The 19,384-nt window shown below is 40.7% G+C and overlaps 1 protein-coding gene across 2 annotated transcripts in view; it reads right to left on the reverse strand.

Moving 5' to 3' along the window:
* Positions 1 to 17,976, reverse strand: part of LOC126258964 (ubiquitin-protein ligase E3C) — a 199,980-nt gene extending 182,004 nt beyond the window's left edge. The window contains exons 1-3 of one of the 2 annotated variants that reach the window (XM_049955684.1): positions 17,532 to 17,772; positions 17,303 to 17,446; positions 16,996 to 17,205 (exon numbers count right to left, since the gene is read on the reverse strand). In XM_049955684.1, the coding sequence (XP_049811641.1) occupies positions 16,996 to 17,205; positions 17,303 to 17,422 (330 nt within the window). In that variant the 5' untranslated portion in view covers positions 17,423 to 17,446; positions 17,532 to 17,772. Of the gene's footprint in view, positions 1 to 16,995; positions 17,206 to 17,302; positions 17,447 to 17,531; positions 17,773 to 17,804 lie in introns of those variants that run through there. The other variant, XM_049955683.1, reaches the window with a different exon arrangement.
* Positions 17,977 to 19,384: the final 1,408 nt, after the last annotated feature.

Here is a 19,384-nt window from a genome sequence, read left to right on the forward strand (position 1 = left end):
ACGATGCGAGAGGAAATTCTGGATAAAAATCGGGAGTGGGCCTCCGAGACCCCACTCGTATAACATGGCGAGGATATGTTGCCAGGTGGTGTCATACACTTTTCGTATAAAAAAAAAAAAGAAAGAAAAAAATGACAACAAGGTGTTGGCATCTGGAAAAGGCTGTTCGGATGGCAGACTCAAGGGACACAAGATTATCAGTGGTAGGGTGACTCTGGCGGAAACCGCCTGGCATGGAGCCAGTAGGCCACGTGACTCCATGACCCATCCCAATCGCCGACACACCATATGTTCCAGCAGCTTACAAAGAACATTGGTGAGGCTAATGGGCCCATAGCTATCAACGTCAAGCGGGTTTTTGCCACGTTTTGAGCACTGTTATGACGGTGCTCTCCCGCCAGTGCAATGGAAAGACACCATCGCACCAGATCCGGTTGAAGATCACGAGAAGATATCACTTGTAGTCAGATAAGAGATTTTAATCATCTGACCATGGATCCAATCTGGCCCAGGAGCTGTGTCAGGGCAATGTACAAGGGCACTGAGGAGCTCCCACTCTGTAAATGGGGCATTATAGGATTCAATGTGGCGTGTAGTGAATGAGAGGACTTTCCCTTCCATCCGCCGCATGAGAGTGTGAAAGGCTGGGGGGTAATTCTCCGACGCAGAGGCGCGAGCACAGTGCTCAGCAAAATGCTTGGCAATCACATTTGCATTGGTAAATAACACGCCATTTATGTTAACACCGGGAGCACCTGTTAGGGTCCGGTACCCAAAACCTCGTTTGATCTTTGGCCAGACTCGGGAAGGTGACATATGGCACCCAATGGTCAAGACGTACCTCTCTCAACGCTCCTGTTTCCGTCTTTTTATAAGCTGGCAAACACGGGCAGAGAGCCATTTAAAGGCTATGAGGTGCTCCAGGGAATGGTACCCCTTATGCTGCTGTAGAGCTTGCCGATGCTAATTAATTGCCTCAGTGACTTCCGGCGACCACCAAGGGACGGTCTTTAGCCGGGGCACCCTAAAGACCAAGGGAGTGCGTTTTCCGCCACAGAAATGATTGTTGTAATTACATGCTCAACCACCACATCGATGTTACCACGTGGGGGAGGATTCAATGGTGACAGCAGAGGTGAAAGCATCCCAGTCTACCTTGTTTAAAGCCCATCTGGGCAGGTGTTCATGGGCCTGACGCGGGGGCAGTGACAGGAAGATGGGGAAGTGGGCACTACCGCACAGGTCGTCATGTGCTCTCCAGTGCATAGATGGGAGAAGGCCAGGACTGCAAACTGAGAGATCAATGGCCGAATATGTGCCATGTGCCACACTGAAAGGAGTTGGAGCACCTGTATTTAAGAGGCAGAAGTCAAGTTGTGACACTAAACTTTCGACATCTCTGCCTTGGCCAGTGAGCATGCCATCCCACAAGGGGTTGTGAGCATAAAATCTCCCAAAAGTAGCAAAGGTTTAGGGAGTTGATCAATCAGTGCAGCCAATGCGTTCAGGTGTACTGCACCATCTGGAGGAAGATATACTTTGCAGACAGTTATTTCCAGTGTTGTCCTTATCCTGACAGCCACAGCTTCAAGAGGGGTTTGAAGGGACACAGGTTCACTGCATACTGAGTTCAGGACACAGACACGAGCTCCACCTGCACTCTATAATAGTCACTATGGTTCTTGTAATATCCCCTATAGCCTTGGAGGGCAGGAGTCCGCACTGTCGGGAACCAGGTTTCCTGGAGGACAATGCAGAATGCAGGTGTAAAGCTTAACAGTTGCCGTAGCTCAGCCAGGTGGTGGAAAAAACTGCCGCAATTCCACTGGAGGATGACGTTATTGTGTGGCTGGGAAGGCATGAAGGCAGGTTATGCCTCAGGGTCACCTGCTACCACTGATTGAGTATTTGTAGCCATTTCTATGGTGGATGAGGTCCACAGGGGACGCTAAGATTTCCACCACATCCTCAGATGCAGAATTGGTAGGGAGTGGTGGTGTTGGGGCAACCAGAGGGCCCATTTTCTTAGCAGACTTCTTTGTTTGCTTACCCTGTCGCTTCTCTTTAGGGGCTTGCTGGGAGGACTTCTCTGAAGTAGCTTCAGGCACGGAGGAAGACTGGAGCTCTTCATCCAGCAACTTTTGGCTCCTTGAGCCACTGGCAGTGTCTGCCGTGGCATTAGTGGAGACCTTGGGAGAGAGGGGGACCCTTTCCGCATGAGACGAGCTGGAGGGGGCTGTTGCTTCTCCGGCAGGGGGGGGGGGGGGGCAGACCGATGTCCCGTGTTGGAGGCGGGGAGGGGGGGCGGGGGGGGGGGGCCCTTACACCAGAAGTAGGTGCTTTGGGAGCAACAGAGGAAGATTTGCCCCCTACCACCAAGGGGGCAGATGTATTCTGGTTTCCCGGAGGGCCCACTGTTTGTGGCATAGGGTTAGGAACCACTGGCACTTGGGACAGCGATGGTGACGTAGCTGCAGTATATGTCAATGTCAACCAAATGGGATGTAATCTTTCAAATTTACATTTAGCCTGTGTGTAAGTCAACTGGTCCAGGATCTTGTACTCCATGATTTTCTGCTCCATTTGGAGTAATGGGCAGTCTGGCAAGCAGGGAGAGTGGTGCTCTCCACAGTTGATGCAACTGGGAGGTGGCACACATGGAGTATCTGGCTGCCGGGGACATCTGCAGTCTCGACATGTGGCGCTGAAAGTGCAGCCCGAACTTCCAGCACTTAAAGCACAGCATAGGGGGAGGGACGTTTGGTTTAACGTCACAGCGGTAAACTATCACCTTGACCTTTTCAGGCAATGAATCACCCTTAAATGCCAAGATGAAGGCACCAGTAGCAACCCTGTTGCCTTTGGATCCCCTGTAAACGTGGCGGATGAAATGAACACCCCGACGTTCTATACTGGCACAGAGCTCGTAGTCACACTGCAAGAGGAGATCGCGATGAAAAATGATCCCCTGGACCATATTGAGGCTTTTATGGGGAGTGATAGAAACAGGGATATCATGCAGCTTGTCACAGGCGAGTAACGCTCGGGATTGGGCTGAGGATGCTGTCTGAATCAAGACTGCGCCGTTTCGCATCTTGGACACTGCTGTCACTTCTCCAAACTGGTTCAATGAAAAATTGAGACTTCATAAGTAGAAAGGAGTCCCCATCAGTCCGAGGTGAATATGGCTCTGCCCGTTCTGTAGCCCTACGTTCCTTCCATGGTGTAGCGATCCGTGTTGTCAGGGGGCTACCACCAAATGGGTACATGATAGACCCACCACAACGGACTGGCTACCATGCTGGATATTGGGTGCAGAGAAATCCAATATTGTCATGGGGCGAAAGAGTACAGGAGACAATGGAAGAAGATGACATACCCTGGAAAGCACTCTTGCCCAAACAGTTGAATCGCAAGTGGAGATGCAAAGCCATGACAACAGATTCAGGAGATCAAATCTAGGGGCTCTGTGGATAACTCGTGCACCACGTAAGGCATCCTTCCCCATATGGCCTGCACTTCTGTAGAATTTTGATAGTGGCAGGTCAAACCATAGAATGGGACCTGAACTCAGAGCCAAAAGCGAAAGACTCTCCTACCCCCCCCCCCCCCCCCCCCCCGGAACCGCAGGGAGATCAATTTCAGGAGTAGCACTTGCATCCAATATCCTCAATTCCCACAAGTACCAGAGAAGTTACTCCCTGATGTCTTAAAACATGCACTATCATCCTCTCCCTTCTTCTTATCAATGTTTTCCATTTGTTTCTCTCCTCTCCTCAATTCTGCAGAGATTCTCCTCAGTTCTTATCAGTCCACCTAATTTTCAAAACCCTTCTGTAGCACGACATCTCATATGCTTCAGTTCTCTTCTTGTCAGGTTTATACATGTTGCAAAATTTAACCTCCTTAAAATGCTTTGCTTCAAATGCACTTTCTCAGAAAATTCTTCCTCGAATTAAGGCCCATGTTTGATAGCTTCTTTTGGTCAGGAATGATCTCTTCACATGGACTAGTCTACTTTTTACATCCTCCCTGTTTCATCCTGCATGGTATTTTGCTTCCAAGGTAGAAGAATTCTTACACTCCATCTACCTCCCAGTCCCCAATTTTAAGCTTATCACTAATTCGCCATTCCTCATTACTTTTGTCTTCTTTCGGTTTACTCTCAGTCATAGAGTGTGCTCATTAGAGTGTTTATCCCATGTAGCAAGTCCTACTATTCTTCCTTACTTTCACTGAAGATAACAAAGAATTTCATCTGCAAATCTCGTCATTGATATCTTTGCACACTGAACTTGAACATCACTGCAGAAAATTTCTTTCATTTCCATTATTGCTTCTTCAACCTATAGACTGAACAATAGGTGCAAAAGATTATACTCTCGTGTTATACTTTTTCTAATCCAAGTTCTTCATATTTTTTCCTCTTGGTTCTGGTAGATCTTTTACATAAACCATCTTTCCCTATAGCTCACTCCTATTTTTCTCATATCTTGCATAACTTTACAGTATCCAACGCTTCTTCCTTATGGACAAATCCTATGAACCTCTTCTGATGTTTCTTCAGTCTTCCTTCCATTATCAAGTGCACAGATTCTCGTTTTCTTTGCCATCCTTCTGTATATTATTATTGTCAGCAACTTCAATACATAAGCCTTTACACTGCTTGTGTTTTAGTTCTCACACGAATCTGCCTTTGCTACCTGCAGGATAGTGTTAATGACATTTTTCTCAAAGTCTGATGATTTTTTCGTCTCATAGATTGTACACACAAACTTGGATAGTCATTTGGTTGTCACTTCCCCCAGCGATTTTAGAAATTCTGAAGTTAATGTATCTATGCCTTGAATCTTATTTGATCACAAGTCTTCCACAGTTCCATTAAACTCTGACTCTACTATTGGATTCCTATATCTCCCATATTGACTGCCATTTCTTGTACTATCACACCACCAGTTAGGTCTTCCTTTGTGTAGAGGCATTAAATGTGCTCCTTTCACATATCCACTCTCCTCTGCGATTAACAGTGGACTTCCCATTAAGTTCTTAACGTTGAAGGCTGTTTTGTCTTTTCTATATTCTGAATCAGTCCACTTGAAAAATATTTCCTTGCATTTATTAGCTTCTGTTTCACTGCAATTCCTATTTCATATGGTTTTATTCCTGTCTTTTTATGAACATATCAAGTCCTATCACTGACAACATATATAGAGGCGGGGTTCCAGAAGAAACAAAGTAGCTGCAGCATTCATAGACCTAACAGCAGCCTATGATACAGTTTGGAAACAGGGGCTCATGTACAAATTAATCTGTGCTGTCCCCTGCAAGAAGATAACCAACCTCATTGATGATATGTTGTCAAATAGAACCTTCCAAGTAATAATGGGGAATGAGACAAGTAAACAGATGAAACTCAATAATGGACTCCCACAAGACTCTGTCCTTGCGCCCCTCCTTTTCAGCCTTTACATCGCTGACCTGCCTGCAACCAGATCGCGCAAATTTGGTTATGCTGACGACTGGGCTCTAGCAACAGCCCACAGAAATATAGAAACTGCCAAAGATTCTCAGCGAGTACTTTAGAAAATGGAGGCTACAACCTAGCGCTACAAAGACGGAAGTATCTGCCTTCCATTTGAACAACAAAATGGCCAACAGAGAACTACAAGTCTATCTAGATGGGAAATTACTAAATCACAACAAACACCCAAAGTACCTTGGGGTTACCCTAGATAGGACACTAACATTCAAAGAACACCTGACGAAAACTGCAGCAAAACTTAAAACACGCAACAACATATTGCAGAAGCTCTGTGGCACCACTTGGGGCTCCACAGCATCTACCTTAAGAACATCCGCACTTGGCTTGGTGTATCCAGTGGCAGAATACTGTGCCCCAGTGTGGCTCAACAGCAAACACACACACATGGTAGATAGCCAACTTAATGCAACAATGCGTATTATATCAGGCACAATCAGGCCAACTCCTACAGTGTGGCTGCCCGTTCTCAGTAACATAGCCCCTCCTAACCTGCGCCGTGAACACGCTCTGGTTAGAGAATTTCAAAAAATCATGGCCAACCCTCAATTACAAAGCCATGAAGATACGACATCCAAAGAAACCAACTCCGGTCTAGGCATCCTCCACTAAAGACCGCACAGGCTCTGCACCAAACCAACTTTAAAATAAATGACTGATGGAAAGAGGAATGGGAGAGCAGAACAGCAGTAAACTGCCACAGTATGCCATGCATCTTTAGTAAACCAAAAGGATTTGATTGCCCTCGCAAAGCTTGGTCAACTCTTAATCACATCAGAACCAACTGTGGGAGATGCGCCGACTCCTTACACAGATGGGGTAAACTTCCTTCGGCCGCTTGCGACTGTGGCGCTGAGAGACAGACGGTCAAACACATCGTGCAGGAATGCCCACTAAGGGCATACGAGGGTGACCCACAGGATTTCCTAATGGCGACCCAAGAGGCAATCGACTATTTATTATCTAAGCTGGACGACGTCTGCTTGTGAATGCTCTTCTGTGAGTGTAAATTTACAATTGGCGGTGTCCTTATATACAAACTGTTATTTATTGCTCTGTTTATACATATGTGATTTTTTTTTAAATCGTGTTGTTTCTGTAATTTTTACTGTGATGTTATGAGCCATACGCTAAATAAAATAATTTATGAACATTTTTGTTCTTTCCTTTTCATTGTTCAATTGGAAGTACAGGATTATGTAAAAAGGACTTTACAACTTTGGAATGATATAGAAATTTATTGAGATAACTTACACAATCGGCAGACGTTGCATTTTGTAGCAAACAATCTCAAGTTTTACATTGAGGTGTCATTTTGGTTTGATGTGACTGCTATTTGTGAAGCAGCAAACATCTCACTGGTAATCAATTTCTTCCCACACTTGTTGCAACAAATCAGGCGTAACTTGTGCAACAGCAGTGTAGATTTGATTTTTCAGGTCAGCTAAATGGTTTGGTATGGGAGGAAAATACACACGGCCGTTAATGAAACCCCATAGAAAGAAATCCAGTGGTGTCAAGCTTGTACAGTGGGGGTGGACATGCATTTGGACCTCATGGCCAATCCACCAACCTGGGAAGCAGTTATCAAGGAAACCTTGAGCTTCCGCGAGGAAATAAAGTGGTGCACTGTCTTGCTGGCAGTGAACCATCCCAACTCTTTCTTCTAAACCAATCTGTGGAATTAAAGCAATTTCAAGCACATTCACATACAAAATACCAGTGAGAGTTTTCCGTGAAGAAGAAATGGCACGCTTTAACTATGGGGCTGTCAGAAACGTGTTCCAGGTTGCATGTGGATATTTGCTGCCCAGTATTTTGCAGCTGTGGGTCCACTGATATGAAATGTTGACTCATGACTGAAGATTACTGTGTTCACATATGTCTCATCATCCTCTACTGAAGCAATATTTCCACAGAGAATTACCCTCAAGCAACGTTATCTGCATCATCACTAATATGCTGTGTCACTGTGCATCTGTGTGGTTGCAAGTGTAAACATCTCTGCAGTACTCACCAAACAGTCTTCTGTGAAATGCCAGTCCTATGGAATGCCAGTCTCATGAGATGCACATTGCATTGATTTTTGTGGAATATGAGCAAAGATCTCCCTAACCTGTTTGACATAATCATCAACATACAAGCGACTTGGTGATTTATCATGTCACAGGGAACAACCCATCTCAACAAACTTCTTGTGCTAAGAGTAAATTGTAGGTCTGCTTGGAGGTTCTCTGGTGTATTTGGTCGAAATTTATGCTGAGCAGTTGTTGCAGAATTTGTTTCATGAACAAACCCAAACACACAGCAAGCATGCACTGCAACAGTGAAATTAGCCATTTTAACTGCGCACTATGCTGGCAGAGTAGGGTACTGATGCACTACGTGACTCAAACTTGAGGTAATTTGCTACAAAATGACATCTACAGATTCTGTAAGCTATCTCACTAAATTTCTATATATTCCAAAGTTGTAAAGTCCTTTTTGACTCATCTTGTATTACTTCTGTTGCCAAGGATATCTTCACAGTTACTTTCCTTGTATCTATATTTGTCCATCCAACTGCCGTGACTGATCTTTTCAGAGATGTCCATTCCTCTTCAACTGACCTGCCTACAAAGAAATTCATTATCACAACATCTACAACATTAAAGAACATCAAAAGCACTTCATCTTTCCTCAATACTTCACATCCCATGTCTTCCCACATGGGTTCTCTCAGAAGATTCTCCTGAACTTCAGTCTGCTCTTCATCATTGCTAAATTCTGCTCCAAGGCTTCATCCACTTGTGAGTACACTTTACATTCCAATATCTGATTTTGGAATCTCTTTCTGGACATGGCTGGTATTTTCTCATGTCTCGAAGCTTTTCCCAAGTATACCTGCTTATTTATGATTTTGGAACAGCGTATTTGCTATTAATAGCTGAAATTTACTGCAGAACTCAATATTAGTCTTTCTCTCTCTCATTCCTATTAGTGAACCTGTGTTCTCCTGTAACCCTTTCTTCCATTCCTTCCCCTAGAGCAGCATTCCAGTCATCCATAATTATCTGATTTTCACCACATTCTCACACTGAATTTCATATTCAATATCCTCATATATTTTCTGTATATCTTCATATTCTGCTTGTGACATCAGCATGCATATTTTAACTACTATTATTGGTGTCCATTTGCTTTCAACTTGGTGAGAATAATCTTATCACTGAACTGACCACAGTAACACTCTGCCCTGTCTTCCTATTCATGACAATTCCTACTCCAGTTGTATCGTTATTTGCTGCTGTTGAAATTACTCATCTGACAGAAATCCTTATCTCCTTTCCATTTCACTTCAGTGACCCCACTAGTTAACGTTTATCATCCATGTTTCACTTCCATGCAAGGATACATTCCAGACAAATATCTTTGGAAAAGATATCCAGACACCTAAATTTAAGCAATTCCAACATTCCATTGTTATAAAGAGTAGTGACTCTGTTTATTAATAATTTACTAAGGTTTTTGCCACAGTTGTATATAATTGTTTTCAGTTGTGACTAGTTTTGAACACTTGCATTATTCCCAAACTATTGCCTGCATCTCTGATGTTAGATTTACATAATTTAATTTGAACATTTGAAAGATTTTGTGCATACATTGTAACGTTATAACAAATGTGATTTGATTGTAATATAATTCCAATGACAAGGAAATCATAATAAATTATAAATATTTACATTTAAATTTAATCTTAATGAATATCTCTTCGTCAGAAATGCTTTTCTCAAAATTACCAATCTGCTTTTTATGTCCTCTCTGTTTTGACCTTTGGCAATTATTTTTCTTCCCAAGGAGCAAAACTCATCTACTACCTTTAGTATCTTATTTTCCAATTGAATTCTGTAAAGATCACCTGATTTAATTCGACTATATTTCATTGCCTTTATTTTTCTTATGTTGATATTTAACATATAACATCTTTTCAAGATGTCGTTGATTCCACTCAAGTCTTTTGCTGTCACTGAGAGAATTGCAGCGTCTTTGCAAACATTAAATTTTTTTATTTCTTCTCTCTGAACTTTAATTCTCTTCCCATATATCTCCTTGGTTTCCTTTCCTGCTTGCTCAGTGTACTGACAGAACAACATCAGAGAGAGGTTAAACCATGTCTGACTCCCTTCACTATTGCTTCACTTCTGTGTCCATTGAATCTTCTAACTGCAGTCTGATTTGTGTATAAGTTGTAGATAACCTTTGCTCCCTGTATTTTACCTCTACTACCTTCAAAATTTCACTGTATTTGTTCCCATTAGCATTATTAAAAGCTTACTGTACAGTATTTTGGACTCGTGCTTTGGTAACATTCACGCCTGTTTGCAGCAGCCTTCTTTGGAATATAAATTATTACAGTCTTCTTGAAGTCTGAGGATATTTTGTCTGTCTGATATGTCTTGCATAAATGGTGAAACAGTTTAGTGTTGGCTGTTGCTACAATCCTGAGGGAATGTAATCTAATCCAGGATACACGCACCGACTTAGGTATTTCAGAGCTCTGTCAGTTTCAATATAAATACAGAAAACTGCACTCAGCCACTTTTTTAAAATGCTGTTTATTCCATAAACCAATTCTTGAACCTTTTCAAGCTCATCTTCATCTTCATGAGGTGCACAGGAGGTTACACAACTATTTCATAGCATAATGCTGGGTGTGGTCTCTGCGACAATATGGAATTTGTTTTAATGTATCACTATGAGTATTTTTATATGGCAATTTGGATCCACAATCACAGTAAGTAAGGGATTCATTTTCTGATTCAAGTCAATGTATAAACGATACTCATAGTGATACACTAAAGCTAGTTCCATCTTGTCACAGTGCCAGAACTCAACATTGCACTGTAAAAAAGTTGTGTAGCCTCCTGTTCACCATCTGAAGATGAGCATGATATGGTTCTAAAAACAGTTTGTTGAATAAATGACATTTAAAAAAATGACTTGTTGCAGTTTTCTGTATTTATATTGAATATACAGTAACGGCTTCTTAAACATCCGTAATGGACAAGCAGTAAAATACTTTCCATCTCATCTTCATTTACTTCCTCTTCTCTGTCTATAATACTGTCTTCAAGTTTATTTCATCTCATTTAGCTCCTCTGTGAACATGTAGCTTTTAGTTGAAAAAATGTCATGATGATCTTTTCACTGGCAAAGATTCTGGATTAGTTACAAATATGGATATTCTGGAAGGTACTGCCAGGGGGAAGATCAGCATGAGAAACAAACTGAATAATCAATGAAAGGGTAACATTATACAGACTACAGTGTGAAATGTCAGAAGTCTGGATGTGGAAGGGGAACTAGAAAAATCAAGTCATTAGGTGTAAAATGGTTTCTTTCTGAACTCTCTAAAAAAATTCTCAAGTCCCATGCCTTAATACAGTTGAAAACCTCCAACTGATTAATAAGATATATTGCCAAACTTTATTTTTACATATTCCTTAAAGATGTAATCCCAGAAGGATCTGGTTAGGGCAAGATTTCTGCAGCAGAAAAGTCCATAGAATATCCTGTGGGGATACAATGCTATGACTGACTTATGGGCTGCAAATGGCAAGTGTGGTAATTGTATGTTCAATGCACCAGTCACATACTGTGCATGTGTGACCAATGTGGGGTTTCCACATTGGCATAGAGTTCTACAGACTCCCAACTTCTGCTATCCCAAATTATCCTTTACAGAACAAACTGAGAAAACAGCACCAGTTTTTGGAGGTGGCCGGTAGAGATCAGAAATGGAGTGAGCATGAGAGCAACATTGAGGGCTGCCTGTATTAGACTCACAGCACCACCGTTACATCAGTGCTATACTAGCTTCTTTCCTTCCTTCCTTCCCACTGCAGATCCACTAGCACGACAAGTCTGAGAACGGTGGTGTGGCGGTCACTTCCTGCTCGTCAACTCGTTCCCTCTTGTACATGCCGGACATTAAAGCTAGGCATGACTTCACACGGAGTTTGAGTGCATGACATTACTGTCGTAGCACTGACAGGGTAAAAATGATTTACTCTTGGGATCAAATGGCACCTAACACAGCTGTATTTTTTGAGACAGTGGAAAGTATAAGATGAAAGTTAAGTGTTGCAGTGTATAGAATTGCAAATTTTCTCCATAAGAGGAAAAGTGATACCTGGTGCTAGAGTGCACACTTAAGATGGTAAAAGACAAACTGCATCCAACCAAAACAAAATGATTGTATTTCTGTTTAATAAATTTACAGCAGTCTTCAAAAATCTTTCATTCACACACACACACACACACACACACACACACACACACACACACACACACACACACAATATACCTACATAAGTACATTACATACTTAGATATGTGCATATACACAGTAACTTTTATATACACAAATAAATGGAATAATACTAATTGCTAACTGATCAGTCAATTTACCGGTAAATAACAATCATCAAGCCCAACAGTCCTGTATGTAATGGCAGTGACACGAGTCCTTGGCTATATTTGTGAACTTGGTCCCGACAACAGACCCAGTTACTGAGTTTTGGATAAATGGGGCAAATTGAAGAGGTGTGGAGAACATCTATTGTATCTGAACCCAGACTGTAGGTGGTTCCAGCTCCTTAGCAAGGCCGTCTCTGTCGGACATGGCATGTGCCTGGAGCACCAATGTTCTACATAAGCCCACAGTTTGTGAAGGGTGGCGCCAGCTAGATACATGCAAACACAGATCCATGTTTGTGGGCTTATGGAAACAGAATGTCCCAATGACTCATCCCCTTTCCAACTTACCAAGACATCCAGGAGCAGCAGACAACCACACTTCTCCACTTCCAGCTTGAATTCGATATTCTTTTGGATTGAATTCAGATATTGCAGAAACGGTGGAAAAAAGGGGGGGGGGGGGGGGAGCACTACAACAGTATCATTTACATATCACCAAAACCTTTCGTTTAAGTTCTCTCTAATTGAGTGGCCCCCCTCAAAGCCTTCCATAAAAACATTTGTTACCAGAAGGGAGGAGAGACTCATGGCAACACTGTCAATTGCTCAAAATATACACTGTAGAATAAAAAGTAGGTTGATAAATGACACAACATAAGAGTGCTGCTATACTGGCTTTGAACCTACTGCCAATGAGAGAGAATAAATCCATGAGAACTCATAGTGAGGAGTGAGACAACATCTAAACTTACTAATAAGTTTGATACATTGAGTTATGGCAAATTCAGTACATTTATGTGAGTAAAATGAAGCATTTTCCCATGACGGGTTTCAGTAACAAAGGATGATGTCTAGCTAAGTCATATGTTGGAGCACCGATATTATTCGTAACAGCATATAATGACATCCCTTCTTTGTGAATTCTGAGAGACCATATAAGCTTGGTCGAATAGAGCTGTGAGGTCTTAAGCTTTTTGAAACTTCTCGCAGAAGAGAAGAAGAATTAAACAATGTTGACTTTTTCTTTCCACTCTACTGGTGGGGTATTTATCAATCTTCCAGTATGTTGGTTCAGTAAACAAGCTGTAAATTTCCTGGCCATAGATCTCATGTGGCAACTGCACAGTGTCATTTCTCTTATGCACTGCAAGAACAATAACATGTGGATCTTTTCAAAGCTTGTGTAGTGTGGTCCTTTCAGTAGAGGAAAGATTGTTCTTGTAATGCAGAACTCTCATAAGCAGGCAACATGTTTCATTCCTTACTTCTTCCACATCACTCAGAAGAGGTCTAACAGCTTCTTCAATAACACTAATAAAATCAGTTCAAGGCAACACTTTAATGTGGGCACAAAGTTCAAACCTTTCCAGAGCACAGACAGCATCAACAATCTCCACAACCTTACCCATGAAATTGACCATGAAGTGTCAAATGGCATCTTGTAGTGAAAGGCTGGCTAACTTCTAGAATTATCTTGAAGCAGACTCCCTATGGACTAAGTCCAACTTTGTCCAGGTCACATCATTAACCCATTCTCAGGACAGGGGTGGGAGACTGGATGCAATCTCCATGTGCAGATATAACAGCAGTTCTGAAGTGGCGCCAGTTCACAGTGAATAAAATGAATCCTTTCCTTCATGAGTGCTAGGCTTCCCTTACTTGTGATGCACTTTGCAGTGCCAATCATGATTAAAAAACGTTATCACTTAGGCAAACTTCAAGATAATGCCATTTTCCTGGTACTTCAGTAAAAACCACAAAGAACTCAACAATGTCACACATTTATTACATAAATTGTCCACCATTTGGTTGGGTGATTATCTCCTTCCCAAAGATATACTGAATATGATTCTTGAAGTTTTCCCGGCTTAATGAGTATTCCATGAATTTCTGGGATTGCTGACAGAGACAGCCTTTCTAAGGAAATGGAACACATACAATTTGTGTCCAAAGATTACTGATATTCTCCACATGAGATCAGCACAGCTCTATGAAAGAAGAAACATGACCACTCGCAAGAGCAAGAGGAACTGTTAAAGTCCTGGGCGTTTCTCCCATATGTCAGCAATGTTTAATTGAAATTAGGCTTAATCCTAGGGAAACACTGCAGAAGTCTGGAGTCTACAGAGTACCATGCTAGTGTGGCAAAGCCCACATTGGTCAGACCATTCACACAGTACATGAACGGTGTGTTGAATATGACTGCCATACTAGCCTTTTGCAGCCCAGTAAGTCAGCCATTTCCGAGTATTGTATCTCTACAGGATACTTTACCTCTATGGATTATTCTGCCTCTATGGGAGTGCTAGCAGCCATTGCCACAAGGTTACAAGTATATAGGCACTTTTCTGACACCTGATCTCTGCCAAAATTGCCGTCAGTTAACAGAAGGAAGTAGAAGCCTAAAAATTGGAAATCCTGTTCTGATCAGGGATGAACAATGCTCTCAAACAGAAAAATCAGGATTAGGAGAAGGAAAACCAAAGAGAAAGCGAAAACAGGACTTTTCACAACAGAAAAATCTCATTGTGCCAAAAATAAATTACTCATAGCATGTCTGAGAACTGATTCAGTAAAAAAAAAAATTACATTTGCACAGTATGTAGATGTAGTTTTGGTGAAGACTCAACACAATGTTGTAAATATAAAGAATACTGTGATGATGACTGACTGGATGACAAAGATGTAAGCCGTCACTGACTACTGCTGAAAAATCTCATGTGCAAACTCTTGCCCAACTGAATGCATACTCTTCTGCATCTGTGCAAGTAAGAGTAGGCTACACAGTTCACACTTCTGTCCTCTCGCTCTTACTGGGTCTCTCTTAAGAGGAAAAATACATCCATTTTTACAATTGTCAATATGTAGGATCCATAATGACAATTTGATATATAAATAAATAGATTACAATAAAAGTTGACTGTAAGTAGAAATGCTCATTTATTTCTTATCATCGTGCTCTTACCCAAAAATTCCTTATTACTGTTGTTTTTTCTCCCCGAGCCTCAACTTCTCCCACTGAATCTGCAATGTTTCAACAATAAAATCCCGTCTTTTGTTGATATTTAATTTTTGGCAATTAACCTTGAAAGTCATTCTGTACATTATTTGTCAGTATAATTCTTTTCTTTTCAGAAAGTTTATGCACTTGATGTAATGGTATCCATGAGTTCAAATGACCTTGACAGATTAACCAAAGTCTTCAATAGCATATTTCATTCATTACAATTTCTGTATGCTGTAATGATATTGGACAATTATATTGAGTTTTATAGATGAAGTGAAGTCCTCAACATCAATTTCTTTATTGTGTTTTGTCATGGTTTTAATATTATACTTATATTCTTCATCATTGGCTGATTGGTTGTCTGGCGCATCTGTTCTTAGAGAGAGAGAGAGAGAGAGAGAGAGAGAGAGAGAGAGAGAGAGCATGTGCGTTACAGCAGCTGACTTGGTTGAATGATACAAAGGCACCATTTAATAAAAGAACTGTTACTCTTAGAGTGGCCACTCATCTAGGTTAGGCTGAAAGCTAAAAGGTTGATCTGTGAGTTGGCAAAAGCACAAATATGAATATGAAAGTTTCGATGTTGTGGCAATGATTGATAGAGAAAACCAAAGTCTCTGCTAGGTTGATAGATGATAGTATTTTTGTGATTTAGCAAAGTAGTATCACACACATCAATTCATCTGACCAATGGAAGATCAGCAAGTATTGACATACTTTTCAAAATACCAATAAGTATGATTTGGTTGAGTGAGGAGTTGGCTAAGGGTGGTATTGGATCACCCCTGCTGCTTAATCTTGGTTGTGGTGACAAGAGTGATATGTAGCACAACCCAATGCCTGAGTTAGGTTCAAAGGTGACAATTTGGTTGTGAGGAAAATCTGGTTGTGGTAACAAATTGACCAGTGGTCAAGTATAATGTTTATGTTCGCACCATATTGAAAAGGTGGGCCGGTGTGACTGAGTGGGGATGGGGGAGGAGGGGGTGATGTGTAACTTGAAACTGGAGCCCACTATTAATAAAATCATCAGAAAAAAGCAGTATCTAGATATATACTGCAACACCTCCATGTCTTCCCAAAGTAAACTGTGATTGTGGTGTTTTACGGGCACTTATAGCTTTAAAGCTTATGGGCATCCGTATGATGATGAAATGTGCAATTAGGCCTACTTCATTTCAGAGAATGAAAAGAAGAAAATTCCAACTAAACCTGTACAAAAATATATTTAGCAAATGACAATTAACAGAGCGGTCTGGCCAACTTAATCTTGAAACATAAATAACACAGAGTGCATGAGACTCTTTTGCGAGGTATGCTACTACTGTTTTTAAGCATTATTCTCCTCCTCTTGAAAGCCTTGCCATACTGACAGACTTATAAAAAGAATGGCATTCCTTTCCTATGTAGCACGGAGCCACTATCATTAACAAGACACATTGTCAAACTGATAGCGATAGTAATCACACTTCCGAATCCAAGAACTAGGTACTTGTAGCACTGACATGCCCATTTTGTAAATTTAAATTACTTACCTAAGACAGCACTATAATCATGTTTGTACACTGTTATGGGACTTGCACTTTGTTTCAGTTTCTCAATACCAATACACAACATCTCTAAGATACATCAATAATTTTTCGTTGAATTACCAAATCATTGTGTAAAGCATGTAGGCTACAATATAGATGCAATTCATTACGAGAAAGCAGTGCTACATGTCTATCAACAGCTGATGTAGAATGTTTTTCCTTGCTTAGTGTGATAATAAAGTGAAAGAAACTACTTTCCCTCACACCACCTTCCACACACAAAGAACATTTATTGAAATACAGATATCCTCTAAGTTATCATATATACTTATACTATTTATCATCAACCAACATTTAAAAGAGCAACTGAAGGTGCAAACAAAATGTGATTATTGAATGGAACTGTGCTTCATACCTAACAAAGAAGCAAAGCAGTTCACAGCCTGCTTATCACTTACCAGTCTTTGTACATCCACAGCTTCATTATAAAAAAACAATAATTTCTGAAGAAGTAATGCTAATGTTTTTTCTGGCGTTATTTTAGCTTTATAAGCTTCCAACATCTTATCAAATTCGTCACGCTGCAGTTTTTTGTGTCTCAGTCTGGTCAAGTAACTCCGTACAGATGCTTGGATCATTATTGCACTATTCTGCCGGCGTCTTAGCTCCTGAACAAAAAAAAAAAAAACATTGGAAGATATCGAAATAAAATTAAGTATACCATTACATTACTATTCTATTATGTAGTACAGGACTACTCTCTACCTCTCTTTTACTTCGTTCAATCTGCGCTTTCTGCAGCAGTTCATTTCTCTCATGTTTCCTGCTGGCACCGGAGAGATTCTGTTGTGGTCTTCGTCGAAATTCGCCTTCAAAACTATACATTATTTAACTGCTGGTACTAAAGATCTGTAGAATTTAAAAGAAGGAAAAGAGTGATATATATCTGTACAATGACAGTGTAATACAGCATGAAATATAAAACACCACTAACATCTCTTCCACATGTATATAAACGGGACTAAACAAGACAAATAATTATTTAGACGTTATCTTTTGTTGGACCTGCGACATTGAGCTACAACTTCTGGACCTTCACATCAAAATGATAACACAGCAAGTACTAGGTTGTCACTGTGAGAGTGAACTGGATACTGAACCACAACAGTTCTCAGTAACGCTGTCAAACCTTTATGTACAGCTGATGGTCGCGCCAATCATCCGTATAGCAGTCTTGCGTGACAATGTAACTTTTTGGATTACTCACACTGTAAAAATTTAATTACGTGACGTTGGCAGCAGACGAAGAATAACGATGCCAAACGCTCCTATTCCTTTTACTTTCACTGTGCACAACAATCCTTCACTAAATCGTTTACTAACTGTAAAAACACACCAAACCACATCCTATTTCCCGACTAGAGTCACACAGCACTGACACTACAAGCAAAGATGCTATTGACATAAACTAGCGATTGTCATTTTCCCAGTTTTCAATCATTGGAATGTTAATGTGATAACATCGGTGATTTTGTGATCTCTGGCCGCTGTCTCTAGCAACTTGATAGTTTTCAATATCGTTGTCAGAGGATATGTATCGGAGGAAAGCGGTCTACACCCGCAAATACATTATTAGTTGAAGCATTGCTTGCAGATTGTAAGTTTCTGGCTTCAATTCCCGGAAGGGATAGAGATTTTCTTCGATCGAAGACCGAGTATTTGTGTTGTCATTATCATTTCATTTTCATCTTCATCGACGCACAAGTCACCGAAATAGCGTCAACTAGGAAGATTTACACTGAGCGGCCAAACTACTCTACACGGTGTCTCCCGACCAGTGACAGCATACGATCATTCCATTTCAGATGAAGCAATGAAAATCCTCCCTGAATCAGAAGGCGTCATCTAGCAAAGAAGTTCCTTCTAAGGAAGAGACAAGTTTCAAACCATATTTTACACGGACTCCTTCATAAGATGCAATCAATGGATCATGAAAGAAATTTAAATTTAATTCAAATTTCGACACGGTTTTTGATGTTATTAGTAGCAGACACCATCCATGAGATTCGTCATATCAAAACAATTGATATCGGTACTTCATTTCAATTCCAATTCAGTTGACAAATAAGTAATATTATAACTCAGTATTGAAAACCGAGAAGTCACTCTTCCTGTACTTGGAACAAGAACGTTATAAACCGGATCTTTGAAGTTTCATCTAAGGCATTATTAATATTTACAGACGGTTCAAAAATGGACTCAGTAGATCGGTTGATTGTGTTTTCTTATGTCCTCAACTGTCTTACGTCAAGCTGTATCCACCCAGCACTCTCCTCCATCTTCACACCAGAAGCAATATCTATAAAAGAAACGTATTTGGTTGACAAATGAGGCATCGCAACATTACATCAGATTACAAAAGTGTTATTCTGTTGTAGAGTCCAATATGAAACTATGATACAAACATAATTGAAACTGTTCATATGGTGATGCAAAGCAATGGCATCCCTTCCTTCATTCAAATACCTGCTCTCTCAGCAGTTACTCATAATGAAGAGGTACCAGATCACGTAGCTAAGTCAACAGTTACATCAGGAATTTTATATGCCACAAGTTCCTAAATCAGGCCTTAATCCATGGATAATGGAGAAAATTAATATCCACTGGAAACAATATTGCCATTTATCTGCAGCTAATAAGGGCAAATGGTATGCATCAATACAACCATCTATTCCACCTAACCTTTCTTACATGACAAAAAGTTTTCAAGGAAATTAACAAAAAGTTTCATCAGTTGCTTGATGACCATGAATATTTTCCATCAATTCTTTACCAAACACTAATGTT

Source organism: Schistocerca nitens, chromosome 1 (assembly GCF_023898315.1).
Source record: "Schistocerca nitens isolate TAMUIC-IGC-003100 chromosome 1, iqSchNite1.1, whole genome shotgun sequence".
Classification (NCBI taxonomy): domain Eukaryota; kingdom Metazoa; phylum Arthropoda; class Insecta; order Orthoptera; family Acrididae; genus Schistocerca; species Schistocerca nitens.